The 15,387-nt window shown below is 37.2% G+C and overlaps 1 protein-coding gene across 1 annotated transcript; it reads left to right on the forward strand.

Annotated features, from left to right (window-relative positions):
- Positions 1-2,869: 2,869 nt before the first annotated feature.
- Positions 2,870-11,460, forward strand: LOC130682396 (chromodomain-helicase-DNA-binding protein 9-like). The gene is made up of 5 exons (XM_057496761.1): positions 2,870-3,124; positions 4,114-4,156; positions 5,254-5,473; positions 8,006-8,208; positions 10,877-11,460. Exons 1-5 carry the CDS (start codon positions 2,870-2,872, stop codon positions 10,981-10,983), a joined length of 828 nt encoding a protein of 275 aa, XP_057352744.1. The 3' UTR covers positions 10,984-11,460.
- Positions 11,461-15,387: the final 3,927 nt, after the last annotated feature.

A 15,387-nucleotide genomic window follows, 5' to 3' on the forward strand; every position in this document is an offset into this window, starting at 1 on the left:
TCATCTTCTGTGGGTAATTCAACTAGTTCTGTTTATCGATTTCAAACTACAGATTTATTCCAGTAATACCCATGTTATTATATACCATAGAAAGCATACACTGCCAAACTATGTCTGTCAGTTACTCTATTTCCTAATGAAAGGGTAGTGGATGTGACCTGCCTCTCCTGATCATGAGTCTTACATAGCTTCCCCTCTCTATGTGAAGTGTGTTGTGTGTGTGTGTGTGTGATCACTTTTCCCTCCTTTTCGTTTTAACTGATAAGTTTAACATAAAATTTTAAATACACAGATTGCCAGATCTTGTGATGTTTGTGATAATTTCTAGAAAACACACTTAGCCTATATCATTTTAATATATGGTCCCTTTAGTCCAGGAATATCATCCATCATAAATATAAGGAATGCTTGTAGTTATACATCTTTATTCTTTTTATTCTTTTCACTTTCATAATTGGTGATCCCTCCAGGTTATGAAAAATACAACACTATCCGAGCTGACCCAGCACTGTGCTTTTTGGAATGAGTGGGAAAACCAGATGAGAAAGCAGTTGCTGCAGAACAGAGGGCAAATGATTTTATGGATGGGTATGTGCATTTCAGAATCATGATTTTTCCATATATCTCTATCAACATCATCATATTCCATGTCAGTGATGTTTTTGTAAATAATGTAAAAGTAAGAGAATTGGAGTTTGAAATTAAAAGAGCTAATGATACTCTTAATAGGTTAACACTTGTCCAACAATGTGATCAAGGAAGAGACTAGACCTACCCCACACCTATTCTTGTGATGAGTCCTTAATTTACCATTGTTAATGGTCATGGCCATTAAAGCTATAAAATTCTAGGAGCATAAGAGGGAAGAAGAAAGCCAAGAATATTACACTTTGAGAGAAGCAGGATGTTCATTTTATCTGTTATGTGGCCTTTATTGTTTTTCTTACCACAGAGAGAAACTTTTTTGAGGTTAATAATACATTTAAAAGTCAATGTGGGAGAAAGATTAAGCACTAGCTGTCTTCTGCTTGCTATATAACAGCCTTCATGCTATGGCTTGGGCTCCTTGGGCTAAAGAACAGACTTCAGTCTAACCTTTAAAACCCACTAAAAAGTTCTCCCAACAGAGACTCTATTTGTTTGTCCTGTCAAGAGAAATTTTAAGTCCAGCACAGTAATGGTAGCAATTTTTGGTATTTTAACAGGGATGTGGAAGATCCCCACTACTTTTAAAGATGATAGAGAGGTATGGTTTGGGCCAGATTTTAAAATGCTCAATTCTAGCTATTCCATGGTTTCTTTAGTTTGCTTTTTCTTCTGTGTGTTTTTCCTTCATATGTTTTTATTATACATAATCCTCCTGTTACTTAGAAAATTGGCTAAGTTTTAGCAATCAAGTTGACAGACATCACAAATCATTCAGAATTTGCCTGGTCTTCCCTTTTAGACAAGCTGAAGGCAGGTATGGAAATGTGGATGAAATGTGGCTTGCCCACATGCTACCCCGCTAGAAACTAAGAAGGTGTCTAGGGGAAAAAATCCCAAAACAGAACTAGTTACTAAAAGTACCCAGCCAAAGATAAAAACTATACCTGCGTACAGAGCTTTGAAATGGATGGTGGAGCCTGTAGGAATTCTGAGCTGCTCAAGTATGGTGCTAAGTGTTCTATTCATGGAAAGTTGAGAAGAAAAAAAGGAGTTGGATGAAAACACAGAAAATCTGTGGAGCAGGGAGCATGATATTGAAAAGACATAAGGAATTTCTCCAGTATTTATGAGAGCGTTGTAAAAGACTAGATGATGCTGTAACCTTCAGGTGAAATTGGTGGTCTTCGTAGCCAAGGGGCTTGGATATTGCTGCCTATGAAAGGACAAGAGATGTGGTTCAGGCCAGTGTGTAGCAGTGAGAACTGAAACCCTGTGTAAAGTCAAACCCTCAAAGGGCAGTGCTTTTATTCTGAAAGCAGCACAGGGAAACAGAAAGGAAATCTATCTCCCCATGTGCTCTGGGTAGGGGAAAGTCGTTTCCCCTGAGAATTCATAGCCATAAGCCAGCCTTCTTTAGTTATGCTTTGATTCTTTTACTTCATCTGTATGTCAGGAACCTCAAGCCTAAAACAATGTAAAAAGGGGTCCCAGACTGGTAATAACCCTGAGGCACCTGTAAAAACAAAAAGGAGAAAACAAGAACTGTGGAAGAAACCACCTCATTCAGACTACACTTGAGTCCTGAAGATAAAGTCCTCCGTTAAGTGAGATCAAAATCCAAAAATTTTTAAAAATATGAGGAACAATGTACTATTGAGTGAATGTTAGCAAATACAACAAAGAACAGGATTAGACCACTAAAAATTCCTCGTAGCAGATCTATTGAAATTGAAAACTAAAATTTTCAATGATTAAAGGAATTAAAGAAATGGAAACTAAAGATACAATTTTGAAAGACTAGGGACATACAAAAAAACATTATACGTAACTTTAGAAGTTGAAAGTACCATCATTAAAATTTTAAACTCACAATATGATTTAAACATTCTGGAGAAGCAGATTAACACAGCTCGTGAGAAAAAGAAATGATTTAGAAAATAGATATTATTAAATATTTAATCGGTATCTAATAGATAATGATCCGTAATGTAGAATGATAAATCCATTTGTTCCCATCAGGAGACAGAAACCGTATGATTTGAACGAGGAAACTTTAGTGTAAGGAGCTACTGACTAATAGGGGATTGAATAATGAGGGACTGGCTGGTAAGCATCGTAGAGGCCTGAGGAAGGGCCCTGTGCCCAGCAGGGCGGACATCCCCACCGCTGCGGCTGTGAGCCCCACAGTCGCTGGGCTACCCAGGCTGCCGCTGGGGCTGCCATGGAAGCGTTTCCTAGGTGTCGCGCTGGAGGCATTCCACTGCAAAACCACCTAAGGGAGAAGGTTGCTAGGGAAAGCTGCGGGCCACGAGGTGTTAAAAGGCTGCCTGAACTGGCAGGAGCTGGACGGAATGTGGCAGCTGAGCCAAGGCAGGAGGAGCTCCCCAGAACCAGGAAGGAAAACCCTTTACCGCCTACGGTGACTCTGGGGCTCCCTCTGCTGACAAAATTTAACGCATACCGGCTGGCTAAGAAAGTATTTAAAGAGCCCATATCCATTTTCTTAGAGCCGATAATATAATAAGTATGATAGGCAATAAATCAATAACCAGCACAATGGAAAATACAGAAAACGTTTTAGAGACGAAAAGGCTACCTTGAAGTCTGGCATATGTCTAATAAGCATTCCAGAAGGAAAGACTAGAGAACATAAGGGAGAAGCCCTATTTTAAGAGCTATCAGCTGAGAATTTTTCCAGCTTGAAGAAAGACATGAATGCTCAGATTCAAAAAGTAAAGTGGATCTTGGCAGGATAAAGGAAATTAAATCCACCCCAAAACAACACACCCTGGTGCAACTGCAGATAAACCAAAGAGAAAAGGTTAAAAGCAACCACAGGAAAAAGACGTACTGAATGAAGATGATTCTAACTTCAAGCTTTTCTAAAACAATAGAAGCAGGTAGTCTTTGGCCTAAAATCATCAAGGTTATGACTATGTTAAATTTGTGGTAATGTTGGGATACCTAATTGGAGGTGCTCTGTTGACAAATAAATATTAAATATCCAGTACAAGCAAACTGTTCAAGGCTAAAAAAGAAAAGATTTGCAGGTTATCTAATAATCAAATATGGGAATGAAGAATCTGATAATGGGTATGTAGAATGAAAAAAAACCACAGTTAGCAATAAAACCTAGGGCATATTTATTGTTAGAGGAGGATGGAGAAAAAGAAACTGGCCTAAAACTGAATAGAGGAAAGGAAATAATTTTAGTAAATAGTAACTGGTCTAAAGTATCAAAAGCAGGAGAGAAGTTATGAAGAGGTGAGAAATTATAACAAGAAATTTAAGTTTTATTTTTGCTAAATCAGTCATCAGAAATTCTATTGCAAAGAAAGTTCTCTTATAAAGACTGTAATAGACAAATAAAAGTTAAAATCCAGTACAAGCTCTTTTCTTGTTTCTCTTTTCTCTTACATGTATTGACCCAATTGCCTTATGACAAATTTCTGTTTCTTTTAAAAGGATGATGTTTCCTCACCAGGAGATCTTGTTATAGCAGATGGAGGTAAATTGCAACTATTTCTTTACTTAATATTAGTGGAAATTAATGTTTCAGGATACCATGAAAACAGTAAACTATTACACCATTATATCTCAGGTATTTATGAAATTTTTATTGAAGACAGTTGTAATCATTATTGGACATGGAAGTTGATTGAGAATTTATTATCTTTAGTTGTCACAGATTACACAGTGACAGAGCTTTTACAGAATAGAAACTTTGATTATTTCATGGCTTGATTATTAAAGTTCTAAGATTTCAATTAGTTTCTTCTGCCCGTTAGGAACCATTCTGTATCACTCAGTTTCTGCAGAGCTTTTCTTTGCAGGGTCTTGCTTCCACTTCCTTCAGATACCAAGGAAGGAACATACTGTTGGAAGAGTATTGTCCTTCCCAGTTGGCACCCAAGTGGAACAGTGCCTCACTGTCCATAGTTCCACTAGGAATGAAGGAGTATATTTGCCTAGCATGAATGATTACCCCTTGAATAGTGTATATAATTATAATATTACCTCCTGGAAATAGAAAGTTAGGTCCTGAACATCATTAGTTAAATAAGAAGCTTAAAAGTTACAGGATTGTCACACTGTGTTTTTTAAAATATGTCTTCCTTCCTAACAACTTTTTTAGTATTTTGGTTCTAATTAAATTGAGATTAATTTAATACAGAAGGCTTTAATTAAAAGAGCATATAGTATTCAACTTTTCATAGGATTTCAGTTCGACTTTTTATTTAAGTCAAAATACTGAGTATTTGCTAGCCAATAAGATGTACGAGACCTGGAAATTCAAGATCTGTTTTCTGTGCAAGTGAAGTTCTCTTTAAGTGGGTAACATTGTGGTTCTTTATTCCACTTCCACTATGACCTACTTACTTGGAGCTGCTCGTAGTGTTTGTTGTAATGTTTTCAGACCTGTAGTTAAAACTTTCTATGATGAGAGATTGGCTTGGTTTGGTTTCCCACATAGTCAGATTAAAAGTTAAAAGTTCCTTTAAGTAAGGAAATTCTGCCATTTTTGTGAGGTTCATTACAGTATTTGTTTAGGTTTTTGGGTTTTTTTGTTTTGTTTGTTATTGACATGAGTTTCCTTAAATATAGGTGGTCATCTGATGGAAGGTGATAAAATTTATTGGCCTACTCAGTCAGCTTTAACCACACGTTTGAGGCGTCTCATCACTGCATATCAGCGTACTAATAAAAACAGACAAATTCAGCAGATACAACCTACTTTCTCAGTGCCTGCCAGTGTGATGCATCCTCTTTATGAAGAAGCCACTCTTATTCCAAAAATGGCAGCCAAGATAGAAAGACAGCAGAGGTAAGACAATAAGAGCACTTATTTTTAATATGTAATACCTAAATATACTGTTTGTTCTGAATGCTTTTCAGGTGTGATTATCTCACCTTGTGAGAGGTATTACCTATAGGTAGAGAAGTTGGTCAGAGCAAAGTGCTTTATACACATTTACTTGTGTAATTACACACAAATATGGTCAAACTAGTAAAGATGACTGCAGTGTAGTTACTAGCAATAGTTAATATTTAATCATTCTTTTGTTATGTTTATAGTGAGGTATGAAAAAGAAGCTGCATAGCAAACTTGAGAATTAAATTATCAAAGAAACATACCATTAAACATGTAATGTTTGAATTACAAGAAATAAATTCCATTCTAAAATAAAATTCTTATAAAGAAATAAATTCTTTACAATATGACTTATGAAATACGAGAATGTACATATGACAAGTCTGTCTTTGCTTTATACAGAAGATTAACCCTTGTAACTACTGATAGCAAAGGGAAAAAAATAGTAGAACTTCTTGCAAGAGACATTGTTAAGAAGACAGACAAGCTTCTCTCATTCCCAAAGCCTTAATTTTTTAAAAAGCATGAAATACATGGAAAAGAAGAGCAGTGTTTAGCAATAACCTGGCCTCCTTGTTAAACCTCAGTCCTTGGAAGCTCTCTAGAAAATAAATCACTGTTCTTTTGTATTATTTGTAGCACATTTGTTGTAACCAGAATTTAGTCTGAAATGTAAGATTTTAGAAGTTCATAGACACAATCTTCAAATACTACTGCCTCTGTAAATACACTGTTTTGTTTATTTCTTATTGCATAAAAACCCATACCCAAAACCTGGTGACTTAAAACAGTATCAGTTTTTATTTGTCATGATTCTGTGGGTTGACCAAGTAGTTCTTCTGCTTCTCATGATGTTGGTAGGAGTGCTGGAAGGCACGGAATGCCCTTGCTCACACAGCTAGCTGGCTATTGGTGCTGGCTGCCCCCCAGGGGCTCAGAGTCTGAGAGGAAGTATTCCAAGTGGCAGGGGCAGAGGCTGGTTTCTTAAGGACCCCGCTTCACAGTTACAACGTGTCACTTCTGCCACCTTCTGTTAAAAAAAATAAATCACAGGGCCAACCAAGATTAGAAGGAAAGTGAAAGAGGTTGCACCTCTGAATGGGAAGAGTGGCAAAGATTTTGTAGTCATCTTTAATGTACCACATACATTTTCCCTCAGTCCATCAGATCTGGCTCAATCTTCCTAAAATACTAGTTTTATCATGATATTCAGAGTCTCTTCAGTTAGGCTTCAGCATGCATTTCTGACTCTATTCACTACTACCCCTTACCCACAATGTCCTACTTATTCTTGACTCAATACCCTAGATTCTGTTGTTCTTACCACCTGGAATACTCTTCTTCCTGTTTTTTAGTGCGTACCTTACCCATCCCTAAAACCTCAACCCATGTCCTTTCTCTTCCATTTATTTTTTTCTCAGCCAGTCTGGCTCACAGTATTCTCTGGTTCTCTGCACTTATAAACTACTCATTTGTCACAAGAACATAAAATATTATCATGACATTTACTTTTCCTTACTTTGTCTTGTTTTTCTAAGTTGTAAATTCTTTAAGAGTGAGCACTGTGTCATATTATTGTGTGTCCTGTGTAGTTTTTCAATTCATCCATTCTTTTCTATTCTTACTTTTACCACCCAGGTGCAAGATTGATATTATTTGACTGGCTTCCCAGACTAACTGTTGTTGCATCATTACATTAATCTTCTAATGTATCACCACTTTAACAAGAATGCCCTGTTAATGCCTTTCAAACGTCTTTCTCATATGCACTGCCTCATTCATACAACAATCTGTGGGTTAAGCAGGGGAAAGGTTCTAGAAGTAGAGACTTGTGTTTAGATATCTGTGTTGTGTGAGGATATTACTCTCTTAAAAGTGCCTATAGGAACTTTCAACTGAATACTATTTTTAGTCAGGCATTTAGAGTATTTAATAATCTCACCCCAACCGTCTTTCCCACTGTTGCCAGTATGAGCCATATCCTTTTCAATCTGGATTATTCATCATTCCCCCAAAATGTAGGTTCCTTCCTACTTATCCTCTGCCCTCTTCCTTAGCATTCCCTCCCAGTTGTAGCCTTCTCTTTGCCACTTTGTGATGCCTTTCTTGATCACTCAAGTCTGAATTGACTGATCCTTCCATCTTCTGTGTTCTACTAAAATTCTTGGTCTCTGTGACATATGGAACTATAGAATACTACCTATTTAGTTTAAAATGTTTTATCTTTTTCCCGATGTTAGAGATCCCATATCTTATGTAATCTTAAATCCCCTGCATATTTTCTCAGTAAATATGCAAAAAATATTCTTATCTGAAGGAAAGGAACCATGGTTGGATGGATAAGTCCACTAGCACTTTAAAATGTTTATAAGGCAATAACCCTGAATTTAATCCTTTTAAATATTAGTTACTTGAAATGTTTTAATTTTTATTAGTTATTATATTCAGTATTGGTAAATATTTATTCAATCTGACTCAAAATAGATGGACAAGAAGAGAAGAAGCTGACTTCTATAGAGTTGTATCTACATTTGGAGTGGTATTTGATCCTGACAGAGGCCAATTTGATTGGACAAAATTTAGAGCTATGGCTAGGCTACATAAGAAAACTGATGATAGTCTGGAGAAATATTTGTATGCATTCATGTCTATGTGTCGGCGAGTTTGTCGCCTTCCTTCCAAAGAAGGTATGTATAAAAATTTTTTTTCTCTTGTTTTGGTCAAAACAAAATCACTAAAATTCAGGACTCTTCAACTCTTATTTCAATACTGGCTCTGGTCCAGCATGTCAGCAGTTTTCAAAATTGTAAATTAATTATGCTAAAGATCCTCTATTCATTATCAAATGAGAATCTAAAGAGAATAAAACTAAAAGTACATGTCAAGTCTTGAGAAAATAGCCGATGTTTATTTAGTATTAGATTTATGATCAGGGAAAGGTGGAAGATAAAGGATAGCTTTTGGTAAACAGAACTAACCTATATTCTTAGCTATCTTACAGGAACTGTGGTAGATGGCTTACTTACATGAATAATTTTACAAGGCATGAGGCCCCCCCCCACTCAAAAACATTTCAAAGACTTTTGGTAGAAAAAAAACCACCGGGGCCTTCAAAAAACAACTAATCAGAGGTGGTAATGCTCAGCTAAGGCCCTATTGTAGGGTGAATAATTTCATTGTTTTTATCGACCAGAGAAATAGCCCATCTTGTTAGCAATTCCTCTCCGTAATGCTGTGTTAAAAGCAACTGTCTCCATTTTTTTGTTGAATATGACTTCTGATTTCCAGGAGCTTCCTACTCCTATTCATAGTAAAAATATAAGTGGCTTATAAAGGGACTTAAATCCCATGTGGGTTTGTTTGCTTGTTTGAATTTTATTTCGCTAATGGTCTGTTCTCAGTCCACTGAATAGAGTAGCTGATCACATGACCACCCAAATACCACATAGTTCAGAGTAGATTTTAGTCTTCTTGAAGGTCTCGTTATAACAAGGTCAGTGGGTTTAAAAAGACATAAAGCAAAGTGTATTAATTATGGTTGCTAAGAGGCCCTGTTTCTTTTTTTATTTTCAAATTCCCATCAGTTTTCCAAACTTCCTCAGTTCACAGTGCCCTTAATGTCTCAGTAATTTGTCATAGCACCCGAGGCCAAAAGTTCTGTTTGATAAATAATTAGGTCCAAACTACTTGATAAGTATTTATGTCCTAACAATCTAGTAATTGCTTGAAAACAAAATGTAAATTGAAAGAAAAAAATAATAGCCTTATTTCTTAAATAACTGCAGTTACTTACCAATGGGATGTGTTCACCTTTTGGTCACTGTACAGCTATTCACACTCTTGTTTCCTGTTCCATATTTATTTTTACATGGTCCTTGATTTTTTCTTTTAACTTTATTTGAACTGTTAGAATCTCAAAAAAGTTGCAGAAGCCACAGGGGTTTCCATATATTCTTCACGTTGCCTCCCCCAATGTTAAAATCTTACATGACTACATGACTAGTTATCAGACCAGGAAGATAATGTTAGCATAATACCATTAACTAAACTGAATACCTAGTGAAATCTTACCAGTTTTTCCACAGATGTCCTTTTTTGTCCCATGATCCCACATTGTATTTGTTTTTTTTTTTCTCCTTAGTCTCCTGCAGTCTGTAATGGGTCCTCAATTTTTTCTTCTCCTTCATGGTCTGGATACCTTTGAAAAGTACTTATCAGTTATTTTGCTCCAAATCCCTCAATTTGGATTTATCTTGTGTTTTCACATGATTGGATTGTGGTTATGTGTTTTTGTCAAAAGTACCACAAAAATGACGTATCCTTCTCAGAACATAGTATCATGGAGTTCATGATATCAGTGTCTTACTACTGATGATCTTGCCCCTGATTGTTTGGTTAAGGTAGTTGATGCTGTGTTTCTCCAATATAAATTTGCTCTCATTCTCCACCCATCAAAGTTAAATAATTTGAGGAGATACTTTACTCAAATCCTGTTTCTCCTCAGATTTTTCACCCGTTGACTTTAGTATCCATCAGTAGAGCTTGTGTGCAGCAGTTTTTACTGTGGAATTCTGCAAGGAAGGACTGTTCGATCTCCCTTGTCTGCTTGATCAACTATTTATTCATATCAGTGTGGACTCAGGGATATTTAGTTTATTCTATAGGTCATAATCCAGTACCATCATTCTTTGTTTTGATGCTCAAATTATCACAAATTTGGCCATTAGGGCTCCTTTAGATGGTCCCTGCATCGTTTCAAGTCCAACACTTTTTTTGGATGCTTCCCAACGACCAGTTTCTCTGCCTGCAAAGATGTGACCTTATCAAAAGGAATATAGCAAGCTCTGTTGACACCGAACCATCTCAAGCTAGTACTCCATACAGTGTTTAACAAATGTCCTTGTGTTTCAAATTTTAAGGAAGCCTTTGGTGAGAGTGCACTGCAATGTCCCAAGGAATCTTGGTGTGGTTGGAGAAATGTGGACTTCTATTTGTCTATGGGGTATTGTTTAACTTAATTTATATTTATAACTGAGTTCAAGTAAGTTTTTCTCTTTGATTAAGGCATGAATTATTTGAGGCGTAGCTCATAGGGAATTCAAAAAAGTAAATTCTTAGTTATATTAATGTACTTCTAAAATAATCTTTCGTTGTACTCACTTTCAGAAGATCCAGTGTATATATTTGGTACTTCTTTTTAGAACTTGTATTTTCTCTCATTTAAAAAATTAAAAAGAAATTCTGGAAGCTAGACAAGATACTGAGTAGAGGTACATTTTAGAATTTGCCTTGTTTGTTTTAGATCTGTAATGGAGTATTTTTGAGGTTACTGTTTTTGTTTTTGTTTCCATGTAGAATTGGTGGATCCAAATATTTTTATCCAGCCAATCACAGAAGAACGTACTTCTAGGACTCTGTATCGCATTGAACTTCTAAGGAAGGTATGGGAACAGGCCCTCTGACATCCACAATTGTTTGAATGCTTGAAGCTTTGCCATCCAAATCCAGACTTACCAGTCTGGTGGGAATGTGGCCCTCATGATAGGGACTTGCTTATTGGAGCTGCCAAACATGGGGTGAGCCGAACAGACTATCACATTCTTCGTGATCCCGAGCTGTCATTTATGGTAGCTCAAAGGAACTACAGTCAAAGCAGGACGGCTCGTTCAAGGACTTCTACCCCCCTTTTACAGCAATACCAAGTAGCACTTTCTGCTCCTCTTACCTCTCTACCAAGGCTCCTCGATACTAAAGGTATTATTTTAGAGGATATGAAAGTGAAAAGTGAAAGCCTGAAAGAGGAGCCTCAGTCTTCTGAAGAAGAATCCATGTCTTCTGATGAAACCAGGACACTAATAAAGTCTGAGCCTGTAAGTCCAAAGAATGGTGTCTTACCACCAGCTACCGGAGACCAGAAATCTGGTGGAAAAGGTGAAACAGACCGACGCATGGTTGCAGCCAGAACAGAACCCCTAACTCCAAACCCAGCTTCTAAGAAACAGCGAGTCCACAAAAGAGGATCAGAATCTAGTTCTGATTCTGACTCTGATTCTGAGAGATCATCGTGTTCTTCCAGATCTTCCACCTCCTCGTCTTCTTCCTCCTCCTCCTGTTCCCACTCTCGATCAGGCTCAAGTTCTTCTTCAACCTCCTCTTGCTCTTCAGCATCATCTTCATCCTCCTCCTCCTCTTCATCTTCCTCCTCCTCTTCATCTTCATCAGAAGAATGTGACAGTGAAGAAGAGGATGTCCAGAAGCGAGGTACATGCATAAAGTACTTTCCCTTTATTTTAAGACAACATTTAAAGTGAAAATGACAAGAATTGAGTAGATGTTTGCAGTTGTCAGCTTGTTATGTGTACAGCTTTTCTTAGAGAAGCACTATTGAAAAGGAAATTAGAACTGGTACACACTCCCTATTCAATATTCAAGGCATTGCAATATGAGTTAGTCAAACAGAGGAATTAGAGATATTACATGATAGTTTGATTTCTTTGTGATTGCCTGAAATTTAGTATTATATTTCTCTTGGAACCAGTTCATCAGTGAACAAGTAAAGACAGTATTCTGTATCAGCCACCAGGATTCTTAGATTAAGCAGTCAGACCAAAAAGAGTATCATAGGTACTACTTGGCAGCTATCTACTCAGAAAGATAATAGGATGGGTGTCCTTGGCAGCACTCCTAACAGCACAGGTGCAAGGAAATGAATTGACATTAAGTGGGTGCTAGAGCCACTCTTTCCTAAAGAGTCTTGTTACCTCTCCCCGCTCCCCCCGAGGAGACAGAATCTCTTGTAACAATTCTATAATCATAACTTTGAGGGTTGCCGCAAGGGACATGCCCAGTTATGAGTTCACTCCTTAGAGAATTACGGTATCCCCTCAGGTATGTATGGTCTTCCAAGTCCAGATGCAGTCTATCGATCAGGAATGCATCTATTTCCAGGAAACAGACCTGAGTTTTAACTTGAAGGTCAGGTTTTCATGCAGAAAGGGATGTTTTGTCCTCAAACCCCTTAATGCCACTTTGCTTTTGTGCTAATTTTTAAGATAGTACTTTATTGTATTCTAAGTGCTTTTTTCACTTTGCCATTTGTTCTTTTTTTTAATCTATCTGAATTAGATTTAAAAAGCACATGTAAAATTGTTTTATGCAGTCCTTTTTCAATAGTTATAATTGTTCTTAGCGGAAGGCACCCCTCACATGCAAGCCTATGATGAAGAAAGTGTTGCATCACTGAGCACTACCCAGGACGAGACCCAGGATAGTTTCCAAATGAACAATGGAATGTCAGAGTCTGCTTACCTCTTACAAGGTGGATACATGCTGGCTGCTTCATATTGGCCAAAGGTAAATGAATAATTTCTTGCTAGAATAGGTCACTTACTGGGTATTTTTCTCTGTTACTTTAATGGTAGATACTGCATTATGTGGAAAAACAGATGACACGTGAAATGTAGAATGGCATTTTGGTGTTAGCTTACCAAGTATCAATTATGGCTATCAGGTAACATAGGTCTACTTAAGTGTATGTTTCTCAACATAACCCTAGAATATTTAGAGTGAAGACAAATGCTTATGTTCACATACAAGTTAGTATTCAATTACTTCTTTATGAAATAGAATCTCCTTACAGAAATGTACCAAACCCATGTATGACTTAGCAAAAATGTCCATTTAAGTACATGTATTTTGAGTAGTACAAGTTCAGATTGGATTAATACAATTCTTTCAGTATGTGACTGGACTAGTACAAGAGTACTTACCTTTAGGAATGAGATTGGGAAATGGAAGAGCAAAGAAATCTCTACTTTCATATACTTCTGAGTTCTTTGACTTTTTACTAGGGACCTGTATAACTTTTCTTTTTTTTCATTTTTTATTTTGTTATCATTAATCTACAATTACATGAAGAGCATTGTGTTGACTAGGCTCCCCCCTTCAACAAGTCCCCCCAACACACCCCATTACAGTCACTGTCCATCACCATAGTAGGATGTTGTAGAATCACTACTTGTCTTCTCTGTGTTGTATAGCCCTCCCCATACCCCCCCTCCACATTAAACATGCTAATCGTAATACCCCCTTTCTTTTTCCCTGCCCTTATCCTTCCCTTCCCTCCCATTCTCCCCAGTCCCTTTCCCTTTGGTAACTGTTAGTCCATTCTTGGGTTCTGTGATTCTGCTGCTGTTTTGTTCCTTCAGTTTTTCCTTTGTTCTTATACTCCATATATGAGTGAAATCATTTGGTATTTGTCTTTCTCCCCCTGGCTTATTTGACTGAGCATAATACCCTCTAGCTCCATCCATGTTGTTGCAAATGGTAGGATCTGTTTTCTTCTTATGGCTCAATAATATTCCATTGTGTATATGTACCACATCTTCTTTATCCATTCATCTACTAATGGACACTTAGGTTGCTTCCATTTCTTGGCTATTGTAAATAGTTCTGCGATAAACATAGGGGTGCATCTGTCTTTTTCAAACTGGAGTGCTGCATCCTTAGGGTAAATTCCTAGAAGTGGAATTCCCGGGTCAAATGGTATGTCTATTTTGAGCATTTTGAGGAACCGCCATACTGCTTTCCACAATGGTTGAACTAATTTACATCCCCACCAGCAGTGTAGGAGGGTTCCCCTTTCTCCACAACCTCGCCAACATTTGTTGTTGTTTGTCTTTTGGATGGTAGCAGTTCTTACTGGTGTGAGGTGATATCTCATTGTGGTTTTAATTTGCATTTCTCTGATGGTTAGCAATGTGGAGCATCTTTTCATGTGTCTGTTGGCCATCTGAATTTCTTTGGAGAACTGTCTATTCAGCTCCTCTGCCCATTTTTTAATTGGATTATTTGCTTTTTGTTTCTTGAGGTGCGTGAGCTCTTTATATATTTTGGATGTCAAGCCTTTATCGGATCTGTCATTTATGAATATATTCTGCCATACTGTAGGGTACCTTTTTGTTCTGCTGATGGTGTCCTTTGCTGTACATAAGCTTTTCAGCTTGATGTAGTCCCACTTGTTCATTTCTGCTTTTGTTTTCCTTGCCTGAGGAGATAATGTTCATGAAGAAGTCACTCATGTTTATGTCCAAGAAATTTTTACCTATGTTTTTTTCTAAGAGTTTTATGGTTTCATGGCTTACATTCAGGTCTTTGATCCATTTCAAATTTACTTTTGTGTATGGGGTTAGAAAGTGATCTAGTTTCATTCTCCTACATGTAGCTGTCCAGTTTTGCCAGCACCACCTGTTGAAGAGACTGTCATTTCCCCATTGTATGTCCATGGCTCCTTTATCATATATTAATTGTCCATATATGTTTGGGTTAATGTCTGGAGTCTCTATTCTGTTCCACTGGTCTGTGGCTCTGTTCTTGTGCCAGTACCAAATTGTCTTGATTACTATGGCTTTGTAGTAGAGCTTGAAGTTGGGGAGTGAGATTCACCCCCACTTTATTCTTCCTCCTCAGGATTTCTTTGGCTATTTGGGAACTCTGGTGTTTCCATATGAATTTTTGATGTATTTGTTCCAGTTCATTGAAGAATGTTGTTGGTAATTTGATAGGGATTGCATCGAATCTGTATATTGCTTTGGGTAGGATGGCCATTTTGGCGATATTAATTCTTCCTAGCCAAGAGCATGGGATGAGTTTCCATTTGTTAGTGTCCTCTTTAAGTTCTCTTAAGAGTGTCTTATAGTTTTCAGGGTATAGGTCTTTCACTTCTTTGGTTTGGTTTATTCCTAAGTATTTTATTCTTTTTGATGCAATTGTGAATGGAATTGTTTTCCTGATTTCTCTTTCTATGTTAGTGTATAGGAAAGCCACCGATTTCTGTGTATTAATTTTGTATCCTGCAACTTTGCTGT

Source organism: Manis pentadactyla, unplaced genomic scaffold (assembly GCF_030020395.1).
Source record: "Manis pentadactyla isolate mManPen7 unplaced genomic scaffold, mManPen7.hap1 scaffold_431, whole genome shotgun sequence".
NCBI classification, from domain to species: Eukaryota; Metazoa; Chordata; class Mammalia; order Pholidota; family Manidae; genus Manis; species Manis pentadactyla.

What these genes read in the sequence shown, in the direction of transcription:
- LOC130682396 (XM_057496761.1), top strand. Translation starts at nt 2,870, where the DNA reads ATGGAAGCGTTTCCTAGGTGTCGCGCTGGAGGCATTCCACTGCAAAAC. An exon ending in AAGATAGAAAGACAGCAGAG is followed by an intron (nt 5,474 to 8,005) that starts GTAAGACAATAA and finishes GACTCAAAATAG; the next exon opens with ATGGACAAGAAGAGAAGAAG. An exon ending in TCGCCTTCCTTCCAAAGAAG is followed by an intron (nt 8,209 to 10,876) that starts GTATGTATAAAA and finishes GTTTCCATGTAG; the next exon opens with AATTGGTGGATCCAAATATT.